Source organism: Xyrauchen texanus, chromosome 22, assembly GCF_025860055.1.
Source record: "Xyrauchen texanus isolate HMW12.3.18 chromosome 22, RBS_HiC_50CHRs, whole genome shotgun sequence".
Classification (NCBI taxonomy): domain Eukaryota; kingdom Metazoa; phylum Chordata; class Actinopteri; order Cypriniformes; family Catostomidae; genus Xyrauchen; species Xyrauchen texanus.
Window position 1 is genome coordinate 17,705,932 of NC_068297.1, and position 12,396 is coordinate 17,718,327.

The 12,396-nt window shown below is 37.7% G+C and overlaps 2 protein-coding genes across 6 annotated transcripts in view; one reads left to right on the forward strand and one right to left on the reverse strand.

The window, feature by feature from the left end:
• Positions 1-1,963: 1,963 nt before the first annotated feature.
• On the reverse strand, positions 1,964-4,276 carry LOC127662103 (ribosomal protein 63, mitochondrial). Of its 2 annotated transcripts, XM_052153086.1 has the most exons (3): positions 4,224-4,258; positions 2,767-2,803; positions 1,964-2,521 (listed from the first exon to the last, which is right to left on the reverse strand). In XM_052153086.1, exon 3 carries the CDS (start codon positions 2,487-2,489, stop codon positions 2,178-2,180), a length of 312 nt encoding a protein of 103 aa, XP_052009046.1. In that variant the 5' UTR covers positions 2,490-2,521; positions 2,767-2,803; positions 4,224-4,258; the 3' UTR covers positions 1,964-2,177. The 2 variants fall into 2 exon arrangements, with proteins under 2 accessions (XP_052009046.1, XP_052009045.1); XM_052153085.1 differs by lacking the exon at positions 2,767-2,803 and having other exon boundaries at positions 1,970-2,521; positions 4,224-4,276.
• Positions 4,277-4,608: 332 nt separating this feature from the next.
• LOC127662096 (tetratricopeptide repeat protein 7B-like) overlaps positions 4,609-12,396 on the forward strand; it is a 67,631-nt gene continuing 59,843 nt past the window's right edge. For 2 of the 4 annotated variants that reach the window (XM_052153071.1, XM_052153072.1), the window contains exons 1-3: positions 4,611-4,805; positions 7,849-8,003; positions 11,617-11,785. In XM_052153071.1, coding sequence (XP_052009031.1) covers positions 4,685-4,805; positions 7,849-8,003; positions 11,617-11,785 — 445 coding nt within the window. In that variant the 5' untranslated portion in view covers positions 4,611-4,684. Of the gene's footprint in view, positions 4,806-7,848; positions 8,004-11,616; positions 11,786-12,396 lie in introns of all 4 variants that reach the window. The other 2 variants (XM_052153069.1, XM_052153070.1) reach the window with 2 other exon arrangements.

The window sequence follows — 12,396 nt, forward strand, 5'->3', positions numbered from 1 at the left end:
AATTATTGGCACCCCTGGAAATTCTTATGAGTAAAATATATCTGAAGAATATTCCCATTCATATTTTCATTTTTTTAGTGGACCTGGGAGACTAGGAACATGACATTGTTTAACCATGGATTCCTGTTTCACAGGGGTATGAGGTAACACAAATGCCAAATTCCCTTAATCATCAATCACAGTGGGTTAGACTAAAGTATATAGTTCTGATGTGCGGCAAAAGATTGTTGAGCTTCACAAAAATAGCCAAAGCATTGAAAATGCCATTTCCACCATTAGGGCAATAATTAACAAGTTACAATCAACAAGAGATGTTAAGAATCAGCCTGGAAAAAGATGCGTTTCTATATTGTCTACACGTACAGTGAGGAGGACAGTTCAAGCGGCCAAAGAATCTCCAAGGAACACAGCTGGAAAATTGCCCATGCATGGTTAAATGTGGTGATGCATCTTGAATGTTGTGGGGCTGTTTTTCTGCCAGAGGTCCCCGACATCTTCTTCAGATCACAGACTCTTTCAAATAACAACAGATAAAATATAAAACCTGACTGCCTCAGCCAGAAAGCTTACAATGGGCCCTGGTTGGATCATCCAGCTGGACAATGATCCAAAACAAACATCAAAATCAACAAAAAATGGTTTACTGACCAAAACAATCAAAGTCCTGCCATGGCCATCCCAGTCCCCTGACCTCAACCCCAATAGAAAATGTGTGGGGTGAACTGAAGAGGAGAGTCCACCAACATAGACCTCCGAATTTGAAGGATCTGGAGAGATTCTGTATGGAGGAATGGTCTCAGATCCCTTGCCAGGTGTTCTCCAACCTCATTAGGCATTATAGGAGAAAACTTTTATAACTGTTATCTTGGCAAATGGAGGCTGCAAAAAGTACTGAATAAAAGGGTGCCAATAATTATGGCCAATGTATTTTGGAGAAAAATATTTATTTAATAAGGAGATATTTCCCGTTTCAATTGCATGTTTTACCTCAATAAAGGCTAGATTTTTGTGATTTTTTTTAAATGAAAAATCAAAAGGATAAACAATGCAGATTATTTTTTCCAACAGTCTTCTTTGCTCAAATTTACCACGGGTGTCAATATTTTTGGACACGACTGTAACTGCTTTGGATTGAGCTTTGAAGATAGTGATGTGCTGAAACAGCGACTCCTGAATATGATCTGGCTATAGCAAGATGAGTCTTGGAAAATGTTAATTTTTTTTATCTCATCCTTTCTAAACATCTTAGGGATTTTTAATTGCCACTGTCACTTTTGGCTTTCTGATGGTATTAAGGCCCTATTCTCGATAAAGCTGTTTTGGAACAATATGTATTGTGAAAAGCGTAATGTAAATACACCGATCAGCCACAAACAGTGCCAAACCGCATCTCAGAATAGCATTCTGAGATGATACTTTTCTCACCACAATTGTACAGAGCGGTTATCTGAGTTGCCATAGACTTTGTCCGTTTGAACCAGTCTGGCCATTCTCTGTTGACTTCTCTCATCAACAAGGCATTTCCATTCACAGAACTCACTGGACGTTTTCTGTTTTTTTGCACAATTCTGAGTAAATTCTAGAGACTGTTGTGTGTGAAAATCCCAGGAGATCAGCAGGTACAGAAATACTCAAATCAGCCTGTCTGTCTCCAACAATCAGGTACGACTATCTAATCTGCAAATCGTGTGGCTGCAGTGCATAAAATCACGCGGATATGGGTCAGGAGCTTCAATTAATGTTCACATCAATCATCAGAAGGGGGAAAAAATTTGATCTAAGTGATTTAGACCATAGCATGATTGTTGGTGCCAGATGGGCTGGTTTGAGTATTTCTGTAACTGCTGATCTCCTGGGATTTTCACACACAACAGTGTCTAGAATTGACTCTGAATGACAAGCTGGATTATACTTTTCTCCGAATTTGGAATGCCCAATTCCCACTACTTAGTAGGTCCTCGTGGTGGGGTGGTTAAGCCGGATAATTAAAATTGCTCAATGATTCAGAATAAACATCGCAGCCACATGTGTAAATTAGATATAATTTATAAACAGCACATATCACACACAGATGCACAATGTAACATCCACAAACAGAAAATTCAATTCAACACACAAGTCCTTTCTGCTCCCTCTCAAAACTCAGAGATCTGCTCAATCAGTCTTTGGTGTTCTGATTAGCTGGACCAGGTCTTGGTGATTTTCAGGTGGTTCAATTGGTCTGCAATGTATTTGTGTTCAGGGAACTTGGCTTGTCGCGCAGCTTTGATTTGAAGTGACATCCACTCCCGTCTCTGTGCTGCATGGCCTCTCTCCTGCGCTAATGTCATGAAAGGCCGGCTGATCCAGTATTCATTCTCTGCTTCCTGCTCCAGGCGTTCCACCATATTCCGCTTCATCTGCCAGGTGACTGCACGAGGCCGACGGTGCTTCCCGATCCACTGCTTTCCTGGGATCCCCTTCCGAAAAAGTGCCAGAGTCAAGAACATCCTGCAGCCAGTAAAGGGTTTTGAATGTGATTCTATGAAAAACCAGACCAAGTCATTAATTTCAGGCACAACATCAGCTAAACCCATAGTTTATTAAACATTACAAATGTGCACAATAAAAGTAAAGACATACCAGAAAAATTTATGTAGCTATAACCAATCAAGTATAATACACATGAATACATTTATTCCCAAAGGTCACCTTACTTAAAAACAAGCCCACAAGCTTAAAGGGATAGTTCACTCAAAAAATACAATTCGGTCATCATTTACTCACCCTCAAGTTGTTTCAAACCAGTAAAACTTCCTTTCTTCTATGGAACACAGAAGGATTTATTGTTGTTGTTTGTTTGCTAAATGTTACTATCAGTAACCATTTAGTTTCTTTAAATATAAAAAGTATCCTATGAAAGTGAATAGTTACTGACATGCTAACATCTTTTGTATTTCACTGTAGATAGAAAGTCATACTAGCTTCAAACAACATCATGATGTGTGGCAGATTTTTCCATTTGGGGTAAACTATTCTTTAATGGAATAGTTAACCCAGAAATGATAATTATCTCATACCATCCCAGATATGTATGACTTCCTTTCTTCTACTGAACACAAATTAAGATTTTTAGAAGAATGTCTTGGCTCTGTAGATCCATACAATGCAAGTGAATGATGGCTACAATTTTGAAGCACCAAAAAGGACATAAAGGCAGCATAAAAGTAATCCAAAAGACTCCAATGGTAAAATCCACGAGTTGAGACACACTATGACAGGTGTCTGTGAGAAACAGGTCAGTATTTAAGTATTTTTATTTATAATAAATCTCCATTTTCAAGAGTTCTTCTACTTTTGTTTTTGGTGATTCACAATCTTGGTGCATATTGCCACCTACTGGGCAGGGAGGATCATTTCTAGTCTTAAATATTGATCTGTTTCTCATCCACAACTATCATATCGCATCTGAATATACATGGATTTAACCACTGGAGTGTTAAAGATTACTTTAATGCTGCCTTTATGTGCTTTTTGGAGCTTTAAAATTCTGGACAATGTTCGCGTGCATCGTATAGACCTACAGAGCTGATATATTCTACTAAAAATCTTCATTTGCGTTCTGCAGAAGAAAAAGTAATTTACATCTGGGATGGCATGAGGAGGAGTAAATAATGAGGGAATTTTCATTTTTGGGTGAACAATTCCTTTAAGTTTGAATTCTGAGACGCATAAACTGATTCTGTTCTGTATTGACTAAAAAAACTGTGACGTGACATGTCAATTAAGTAGATAGAAAACTCAAAAGATAGAACACTAAATCTTTAATCACCTGAAAATCTAACTAACTAACTGAATATATCTGAAGCAGCTTCACAACAGAACACTGAGCTCTAACAGTCTTATTGACCTTGACATCTGTTGCCATTGGAAAAAAAACAACAGCTTTCCTTAAAAGATAAAGGTCTAAGACAAATAATTATGGTTTAACTAATCATTCATTATAGTCTTAAAAGCCAGATACCAAACACTCGCTATCATCCTTAAATACATTGATTCTCTCTTTAAAAAACATGGCAGCCAATAGCAACATGCTGTAAGCCAATAATAAACACACTGCCGTTTGCAAATCAACGATTAAAATCACTTATTCTAGACAACTTAAATATTGTATGATACACATCAATCCAACCCGTAAATATATTCCTATATACATTTCTTAATTAAAATCTATGATTACTTACACAACGTTCTCTCTACATTCACGACAGAAATGCCGCAGACCGGAAAGCAGTTGCAAAATTGTCGTTTAATGCAGCGCCACCAACAGCACAGGATGTTGCAGTGCAACGCGCTCTCCTGACAGATGAACTACTAACAACTTGGAAGGGAGACTTCTTACAATCTGAGCTGCTAGAAACGGCGCTCTAATGTCCAAAAATACAATTTTTCTAAGGTTTTCAGACGTGTAGTTACTATACAACTACTCTGTTGGTACATTAAATAGAAACATAGTTGTAAATATACGTAAACGAAAAAAACGCAACGCTTGTGGACATATCACCTGACATTGGTTTATCCAATCAGCGTTCAGATTCGTGGCTCGGAAGTATTCCCAATGTTGTCATTCTGTCGTCCTCTCTAGGTATTTTATGTTTCTGTTCTGTGACTCCGGGTCGTGTTTTGGTCCGGAGGTGGCAGAAAGATGACAGCCAGAAAGTCCGGGTCGCGATTAGAGACTGAAATAGAGCGCTGTCGATCGGAGGGACAATGGGACAAGATACCCGAACTTGTGCGGCAGCTGTCCGTGAAGCTCATCTCAAACGGTCTGTGTGTTTATGTTTATACTACATTGTGGGGTCAAAATGTCCAAATGTCCCCACAAGGATAGTAAAATCTGAGATCACCTACATTGTGGGGCCCAGCCAGCGGTTCCCACGAGGGAAATGGCTTATAATCATAATAAAGGAAGTTTTTTTGAACATGTAAAAATGCAAAGGTTTCTTTGAGGGTTATGTGTATTGTTAGGGGATATACATTTATCGTTAGCTCTGTATAAAATCCATAAAATGCATGGAAGTCTATGTAGAGCCCCCACAATTATATAAAAACAAGTGTTGGTTTCTGTAAATAATCTATGGCTAACGCGTTAGCTTGGTTGTCAGAATACATATCTGATTGTTTCCTTCGCATTCAACCACTCTTTAAACGCTACATTGAATGAATAGTCTGATTTCAGGGTGACTAAAATGTGATGTCAATGTCATGTTGGTGCTAAACTCATCTGCCCCGAACACTTTCTTATTCCTAACACATTTGTGCCCATTAGTGCTCATTATGTCTTTAATTCATCTGTTGATCAAGCCTAGGTGTTTACTAAGTGTAACTGTTTGTCTTTGTTTCTTGTGATATTGTATTGTGTACTGTTTTGAATCTAGCAAACGTTCAGACAGTCGTGGATAAATTGCCGCTGGCTACCTTTCAGTAGTGCTCTTTTCGTTAAAAGTTGTATATTAATACAAGAATCATTGATTATTCTCATCCAGAACAATGAATGGTTCGAGACGCGCTCGTGAGGAATCAGATTAAAGTGCACGTGATTGTACTCAAAGCTGCGCGTGTAGTAAGATTTGTAAGAATGTGTTTAGCCTCGTGTCCAAATGTGCAACACTGGATTATTATTTGGCTTTATGTAATGCTGTATTCACAACTCGGCGCTTCTCTGTTGCACTGTGACAGTCTGTACCGTATTCATATCGCGGTAAAGATAGTTTACGGTTTGCGACTTTGATTGGCTAGAAATCTGCTATGCTGTCATTAACTACGATTCCATCCAAGGTTTTTTTGCGAAAAAAGTTTTAGCGCATCAAAATTAAACTGATGGGAACGCAAATTAAATCAATGGCAGATCAAATAAATGGCCACTCTTTGTGATTCAAATAATCGTGTTAGACATCCGTTTATTTATTAAAGTTTCTTTTCCACACCATTCAGAATAATAGATGGGAGTCATGGAATTAGTCCGAAAACGTTTCTATGCACAAAGATGTTTTAAATTAAAAATAAATACACAATACTAGGAGAAAAGCATCAGTGGAACACTAACATATAGCCCAAATCTATACCATTTTTGTTTAGCTTTTTTTTTTTTTTTTAAATGCAGGCAATATTCCCAGTAATAAATTAAATAAATTACCAAACGAAAAAAGCATTAAATAAAAAAATAAAATAAAATGCCAATTTAAAAAATTTATATTTTTAGACCTAAATAATTGCCTTTTCTTTACTCAAACTTAAATTAGCCTCACCCTGTTCTGTGTACCCTGTTTGACAAAAAAAAATCTATCAGAACTATTTGACCTATGCCGAGTTCACTTTCAGAAAACGAGCTTTTGAACATTTTAAATTTTTTATATATTTTAAATCTAACCCTCTTTATGTCAGATCGCATTTGCCGAGCTTCAGAAAATGTAATTTGACACTAAACTTAATTTTAGATGACAATCAAGTTCAGTTGCTCGTTAAATGTTACTGGACAAATATGCGGGGCATAATGCAGTTGTGATGGCGATGCTTTAGATAAGATGATTGTTCAAAATAGATTATTGAATATCAGGAATGTATTTATGTAAACTCTGATATTATACTGCATCAATTTTTCTTTAACAGCATATGCACATCGATGTCCTTATACTAAGACTGAAATTTTCCCTCACTACTTGGTGCAGGTTGCCACCAGTTCTGCCAGCCCTGTTCAAGCTGGCAACCTGCACCAAGCAGTACCAAGACCCGTCTAGGTGCTCATTTTGTATAAGACATTTATTGGTTTTATGGCTTAGAAAATTTGTATTTCACAATGCCAAAATGTAAGAAGCCATCAAACTGAGTAAATTCAATCTGTGAAAGTTTTCACAAATCCAGTTTTGTATGAAACTATAGTGTTTTTCTTTCATAATTATCATGTGTTTGTAAAATGTGACCTCTCAAAGCCTATAACACTGATTTTACAGGTAAACTGTTAAGAGACAAAAACTGATCTGTAAAAAATTCACAAATTACAAAGGTCTATTACAAGTGAATGAACCCAGATTGTGTGTTTATTGGAAATGGCCATTAAAAGTGAAGAGCACTTATTTTTCACCTTCCCGACTCATGGACTTGACAGTAAAACAGACTGCTGTGAAAAAATTCACAAATCAGACTGGTCAAGATGAGAGTGGTTTCAGTCTTCTAGGTGTTCAACTTCTGGAGCTTTTTGGACTATGTAATGAAGAGTCGTTAATGATGATGTCATCCGAAATAACACATCATGAAGAATCACAAGCAACATTATTTACATGTCTATGACCGCGCATAGCAGATTTCTAGCCAATCGAAGTCTGAATTTCAAACCGCAAACTATCTTTACTGTGGTCTGTAGCATCTTGACAGAGTAGATAGGTGCAGGTGACACAGTTACTGATACATTTAAAAGAGTCCTAGAAAGATAATCTGCAGCAGTACATAGTTATTAGCTTATACCACTTTGAAAAATTCTAGTGCACGTATTTAAAGAGCTTTCTTCTTGAGAGCAGTGTGCCGATATGCCCTCAGTTGGAAAGTTGCATGGCTACTACCTTCACCTCGTCATGAGCTCCACATTTACTGAGTGCCACTATGATCAAATGCTGAGCCAACAACAGCTCATTCTGATCATAATATAAACATTGTAGAGTACACATTCATATTCCACATTTCAGAACATGTGTCATGTGGTGTGACCAATTGTCTTCTCATCTCTGTTTGTTTGATGTGTAGGAGTGAGTGTGAAAGGATTTGTCAATCTAATAAATTCATTTGTGCAAGACTGAACAACTTCTTGTTTTATAGATGATCTCGGGGAACTCCTGCTGGGGGAGGCCAAACTCCAGCAGTACCTGAAGGAAAACCCCATCAAGCAGGGAGCCAGTCCCCACAGGACCCGGCCACACCTCCAGGAGGTCCGGAAACACCTGACGGTTGCACTTGATCGGGGAAACTTAAAGGTAATGCTGGACAGGGCCCATTAGACACGTGTTGCTCATTTGTGTTGCATAATGTATCTGACCCATAGTCACACTGGTCAAAATAGATTACTATTATTACTTAAAACCCAATTCATTTATTATTTACGTGACTATGCTATTCATCTGGTATAACATCATACATTTGTCTTATTTGAGTTTTTGTGTGGCATACTGTAAGTTGGTGATGTTCTGTGTTGGAATATCTGCCTCATTCATGAAACAAGAGCAGAACGAATTTATGTAAAATTCTTACGTAAATTTTCAGATACATTAAAGTTTTTATGTTTTCAAAATGTTGTTACAAACAAAATGTATACCTACTCCTGACCACATGTAAACAATGTATGACAACAGAATGTTTTGTGTTCTTTTAAAGGGTTAAAGAAATTCTCTTTTTTAATTGTATATATATATATATATATTAGTTTTACTATAGATCCACTGATAATATTAGTAAAGTTTTTTTTGCGTTAAAATGGTTATAATAATATAGTAATAGTAATACAGTTAACATAAAAAGTGTACACACCCCTGTTAAAACAGCAGGTTTTTGTGATGTAAAATATTTAACAAATATAAATCATATCAGACTAGGGCTGGGCATGAGGACTCGAGGACTCTGATACTCGGACGTGGCAGCTATGATTGATCATGAATAAAGATTTCCGCTCGAGTTTCCAAGTTAGATATCTGATATAAATTGTCATTCTGTTGCACTTTCCTCAGTTGAAAGGTGGAAATTCAGATTCTCCGAGTTGAATGGAACGCTTCATGAATCACAGCAACAACAATACAGAGCATCGCAGCTTTCCTCACAAGAGCGAACATTTGGGGACACACACACACATAAACACACTTACACATACACAACAGGCGCGTGTGGCAGAGCGCAGTTAAATGGAACACAATGCGGCATCTTCAAAACTGAACTTCAACTTAACACGAATATTAAATCGCAATGGTTATGGCATCTCCTGTTATTTGAAACTGTTGACTGTTCAGACAATCTCTAAAAAAACTGGCGCACACTTACTAAGATTATTACGGTAACCTAAAGGAAGAACAGGCAGACGCGTGTTGTGCACATTCTTTCAGAGTTGGGGAGTGGATCTTTGCATAATGACAAAATATGATGCATTATATTTTGATTATGTAATCTTTTGTACATTTTGTAACATACTATTTTATAACAGCCTATAATAATGAATAGACCATACACTGGAACAACAAGATGTAATGCAGCAGCCATAGACGTTTGTCAGACATGTTATTATATATACAGATATGAACATGTAATTGCCCCTTGAGTACTCGATGAGTACTCAAGTAATTAGTCACAGTATTCGAGTAGACAAAACGACCAAAATGCCCATCCCTATATCAGACTTTTTGCACCTTTAATGGAAAAAAATACAACCTATGCAATGCCACTGAAAAACAAAGTGACACATTTCAGAGAAAAAAATAAAAAACTTTGAATAACTTAACTGCATAAGTGTGCACACCCTTTTATATCTGGGTATGTGGCTGTGTTCACTGTCCTTTTCTGCATATCACGGTGCCATTTTGGGGTCCGTTCTGCATAACGTGGCGGCTCATTTTAGCTTATTGCGGCCCATTTGGCCCATTTTGTGGTCGACCCTCTGCCCCGCTCGGTTCTACCGATGGCCAGTCTGCCCCTGATTGGCCCCAAGGTGCGTCGATCCACCAGAAAAATGCCTGGTATGCCAGATTACCAGTCTAGCCCTTGTGACAACTATCTCCCGTATTCTGCATCTGTTTGAGCTATGGGGCAGTGTGGCAAAATGCTAGCCTTTTCTGATGAAAAAAACAAACATCCAAGCCTGGCTAAACTTTGCAAAAACCTATATCCTGTCTCCCAAAACCTCGTGGAAAATTTGGTTTTAGTCTGATGAGACAAAGATTTAACTATTTGCCCAAAATTATAAAATGTATATTTTGTACAAAAACAACACAGCACATCAGCAAAAGAACACCACACTCACGATGAAGCATGGTGGTGGCAGCATCATGCTTTGCGGCTTCTTTTCTTCAGCTGGAACTGGGGCTTTAGTGAAGGTGGAGGGAATCATGAATAGCTCCATGTACAAGTCAGTTTTGGCACAGAACCTTCTACCATCTGCTAGAAAGCTGAAAATGAAAGATCTTTCACCTTTCAGCATGACAATGATCTAAAGCACACATCCAAATCAACAAAACAATGGCTTCAGTAAAAAAGATTAATGTTTTGGAATGGCCCAGACCTGAGTCCTATAGAAAATCTTTGGGGGGGACCTTAAAAGGTCTGTACACAGGAGATGCCCTTGCAATTTGACAATTTAAATCAAGATGTGCCAAGCTAATAGACTCTTATCCAAACAGAGTGCTGTGATATAATCAAAGGGTGCTTCAACTAAGTATTTATTCAGGCATGTGCACACTTATGCTGTTAGGTTAGTCTAAGTTTTTTTCTCTGAAATGTGTCATTTTGGTTTTCTGTGGCATTGCAAATTCTGATATTATTTATCTTTATTTAATTTGTTGAAGAATTAAATTCTTGACCTAGGAGAACTTGTTACCTAGCTTACTGTAGTTAAAATGGATAACTTTGAAGCCTGTCTCTCAGAGATTGTGCAGAAGTATCCATTTTTGCGACAATTGAGTAGACAGCGATTTGTGTTTTTAAAAGAGGAAGGGCCATGACAAGTTTATTAAAGCAAAGAAGCAACACAGTGCTTTATTATAACCAGCATTATTGGCATTACTTATGGCTGGAACAGTACGTTAAACACTGTGACATCACCCTAAACAAACACATTTTGAAACAATGTTGCGCATTGTAGAAATGCAGGCTTCCTTCGCCTAGGGTGCTTTAGTTCGTCCAGGAGAAAAAAGTTAGACTTCTTATAGTATAAATCAGGCTTTAGGCAAACTGCCATGACTTCAATTTGACAGACATTTTTTACACTAAAGCTTCATGTCAAACCATTTTGATTGACCTCTTGGACTGTTCGATTCACAAAAGAGACTGCGATGACAGCAAAAACATGCTATGACAGTAAGTTCCTCACTTTCTTTGAGACGCTAATGTGTTTGCTAAATAAAAATGGTATGATGTGAATGCACTTCATTTCATTACTGTTCTGCATACATGTTTTAAAAACAATTACTAGCGATTCTGGTGCCTTCCTTATATGGTGTTTTCATGGGTGTGGATTATGATAATTGTGAATGAACATGCACATGTCCCCTATTTACGAATGTTTGGAATTCACTAACATACGCACATTTAACAAACAAATCTTGGATGTACGCAGCATTTGTGAATCCAGAGGAAAGTTTTCAGGAAGGTCCATTTTACATGTAAATCACTCTCAATTTACTGATACATTTACGAAAGTTTCATGAATGAGGCCCAATAAGTGCAATTTTGTGTTTGTGTGTATATGTTTACTGAGTATAAGCTGTGTCTGTGGTCACTTCTGGGTTTTCTTTTGGAAATGAACGTGTGGGGTTATGTATGATAATATAAAATTCATGCAGAACTATATTTGATATGTATTTGTGTATAATGCCATCTTTCCTCTCTCAGCCTGAATACATGCAGGAGGCCAGTCTGATCATGGCTAAGCTGTGTTATGTGGAGGGTGATTACAGGGAAGCAATGAATCAGTATAGCCGAGTGAATCTGGAAGAGCTGCAGCTAGTGGGTGCTCCGGTATACAGACTCTCCATGATTGCAGAGGCCTATGCCACCAAAGGTGAGTCCTGTGTCTGAATATGCCTACCTCCCTACTACATAGTATGTCGAAAGACATTCTGAAGTGTGGAACCAATGGACACTTTGCTATCCCACAAATCCACAGGAGCTGGATAGACTACAGAGCTAAAACACTGATTAAATAGAAAATACAGTACATAGGAGTTGCACAGACTAGTTGACTACAAATATTGTATTCAACACTTTCTGCCTAATAGCTCACCACATGATTTAGAAAACTTGGGGCATATTACAGAAAACCTCTTATCTTAAGTCTTAACTAAAGATCTGATCAGTTAGGATTTTTCAGAAATTCATATTACAGAAGCAAATCCTAACTGTAGATAAGATAATGTACTTTGGAAATGTTATTCTGTAATAGCTTTTGTCCTAAATGAGATCCTAACTTAAATTGCCATGGTAACCAGGCAGATAAGATTCTAAAGTTTAGATAATTCTATAATGCACCCCCAGGTCTGTAAGTAATACAGTGGGTGTGAAGCCCTGTGGCTCTGCACTGAAAAGGCATAGTGGCTGAAATAAAGGCTATGATGTTCTGTCAGACTTGCATTAAAAGATGCACACACAGAATGCACTTCAGAATTGGTGTTT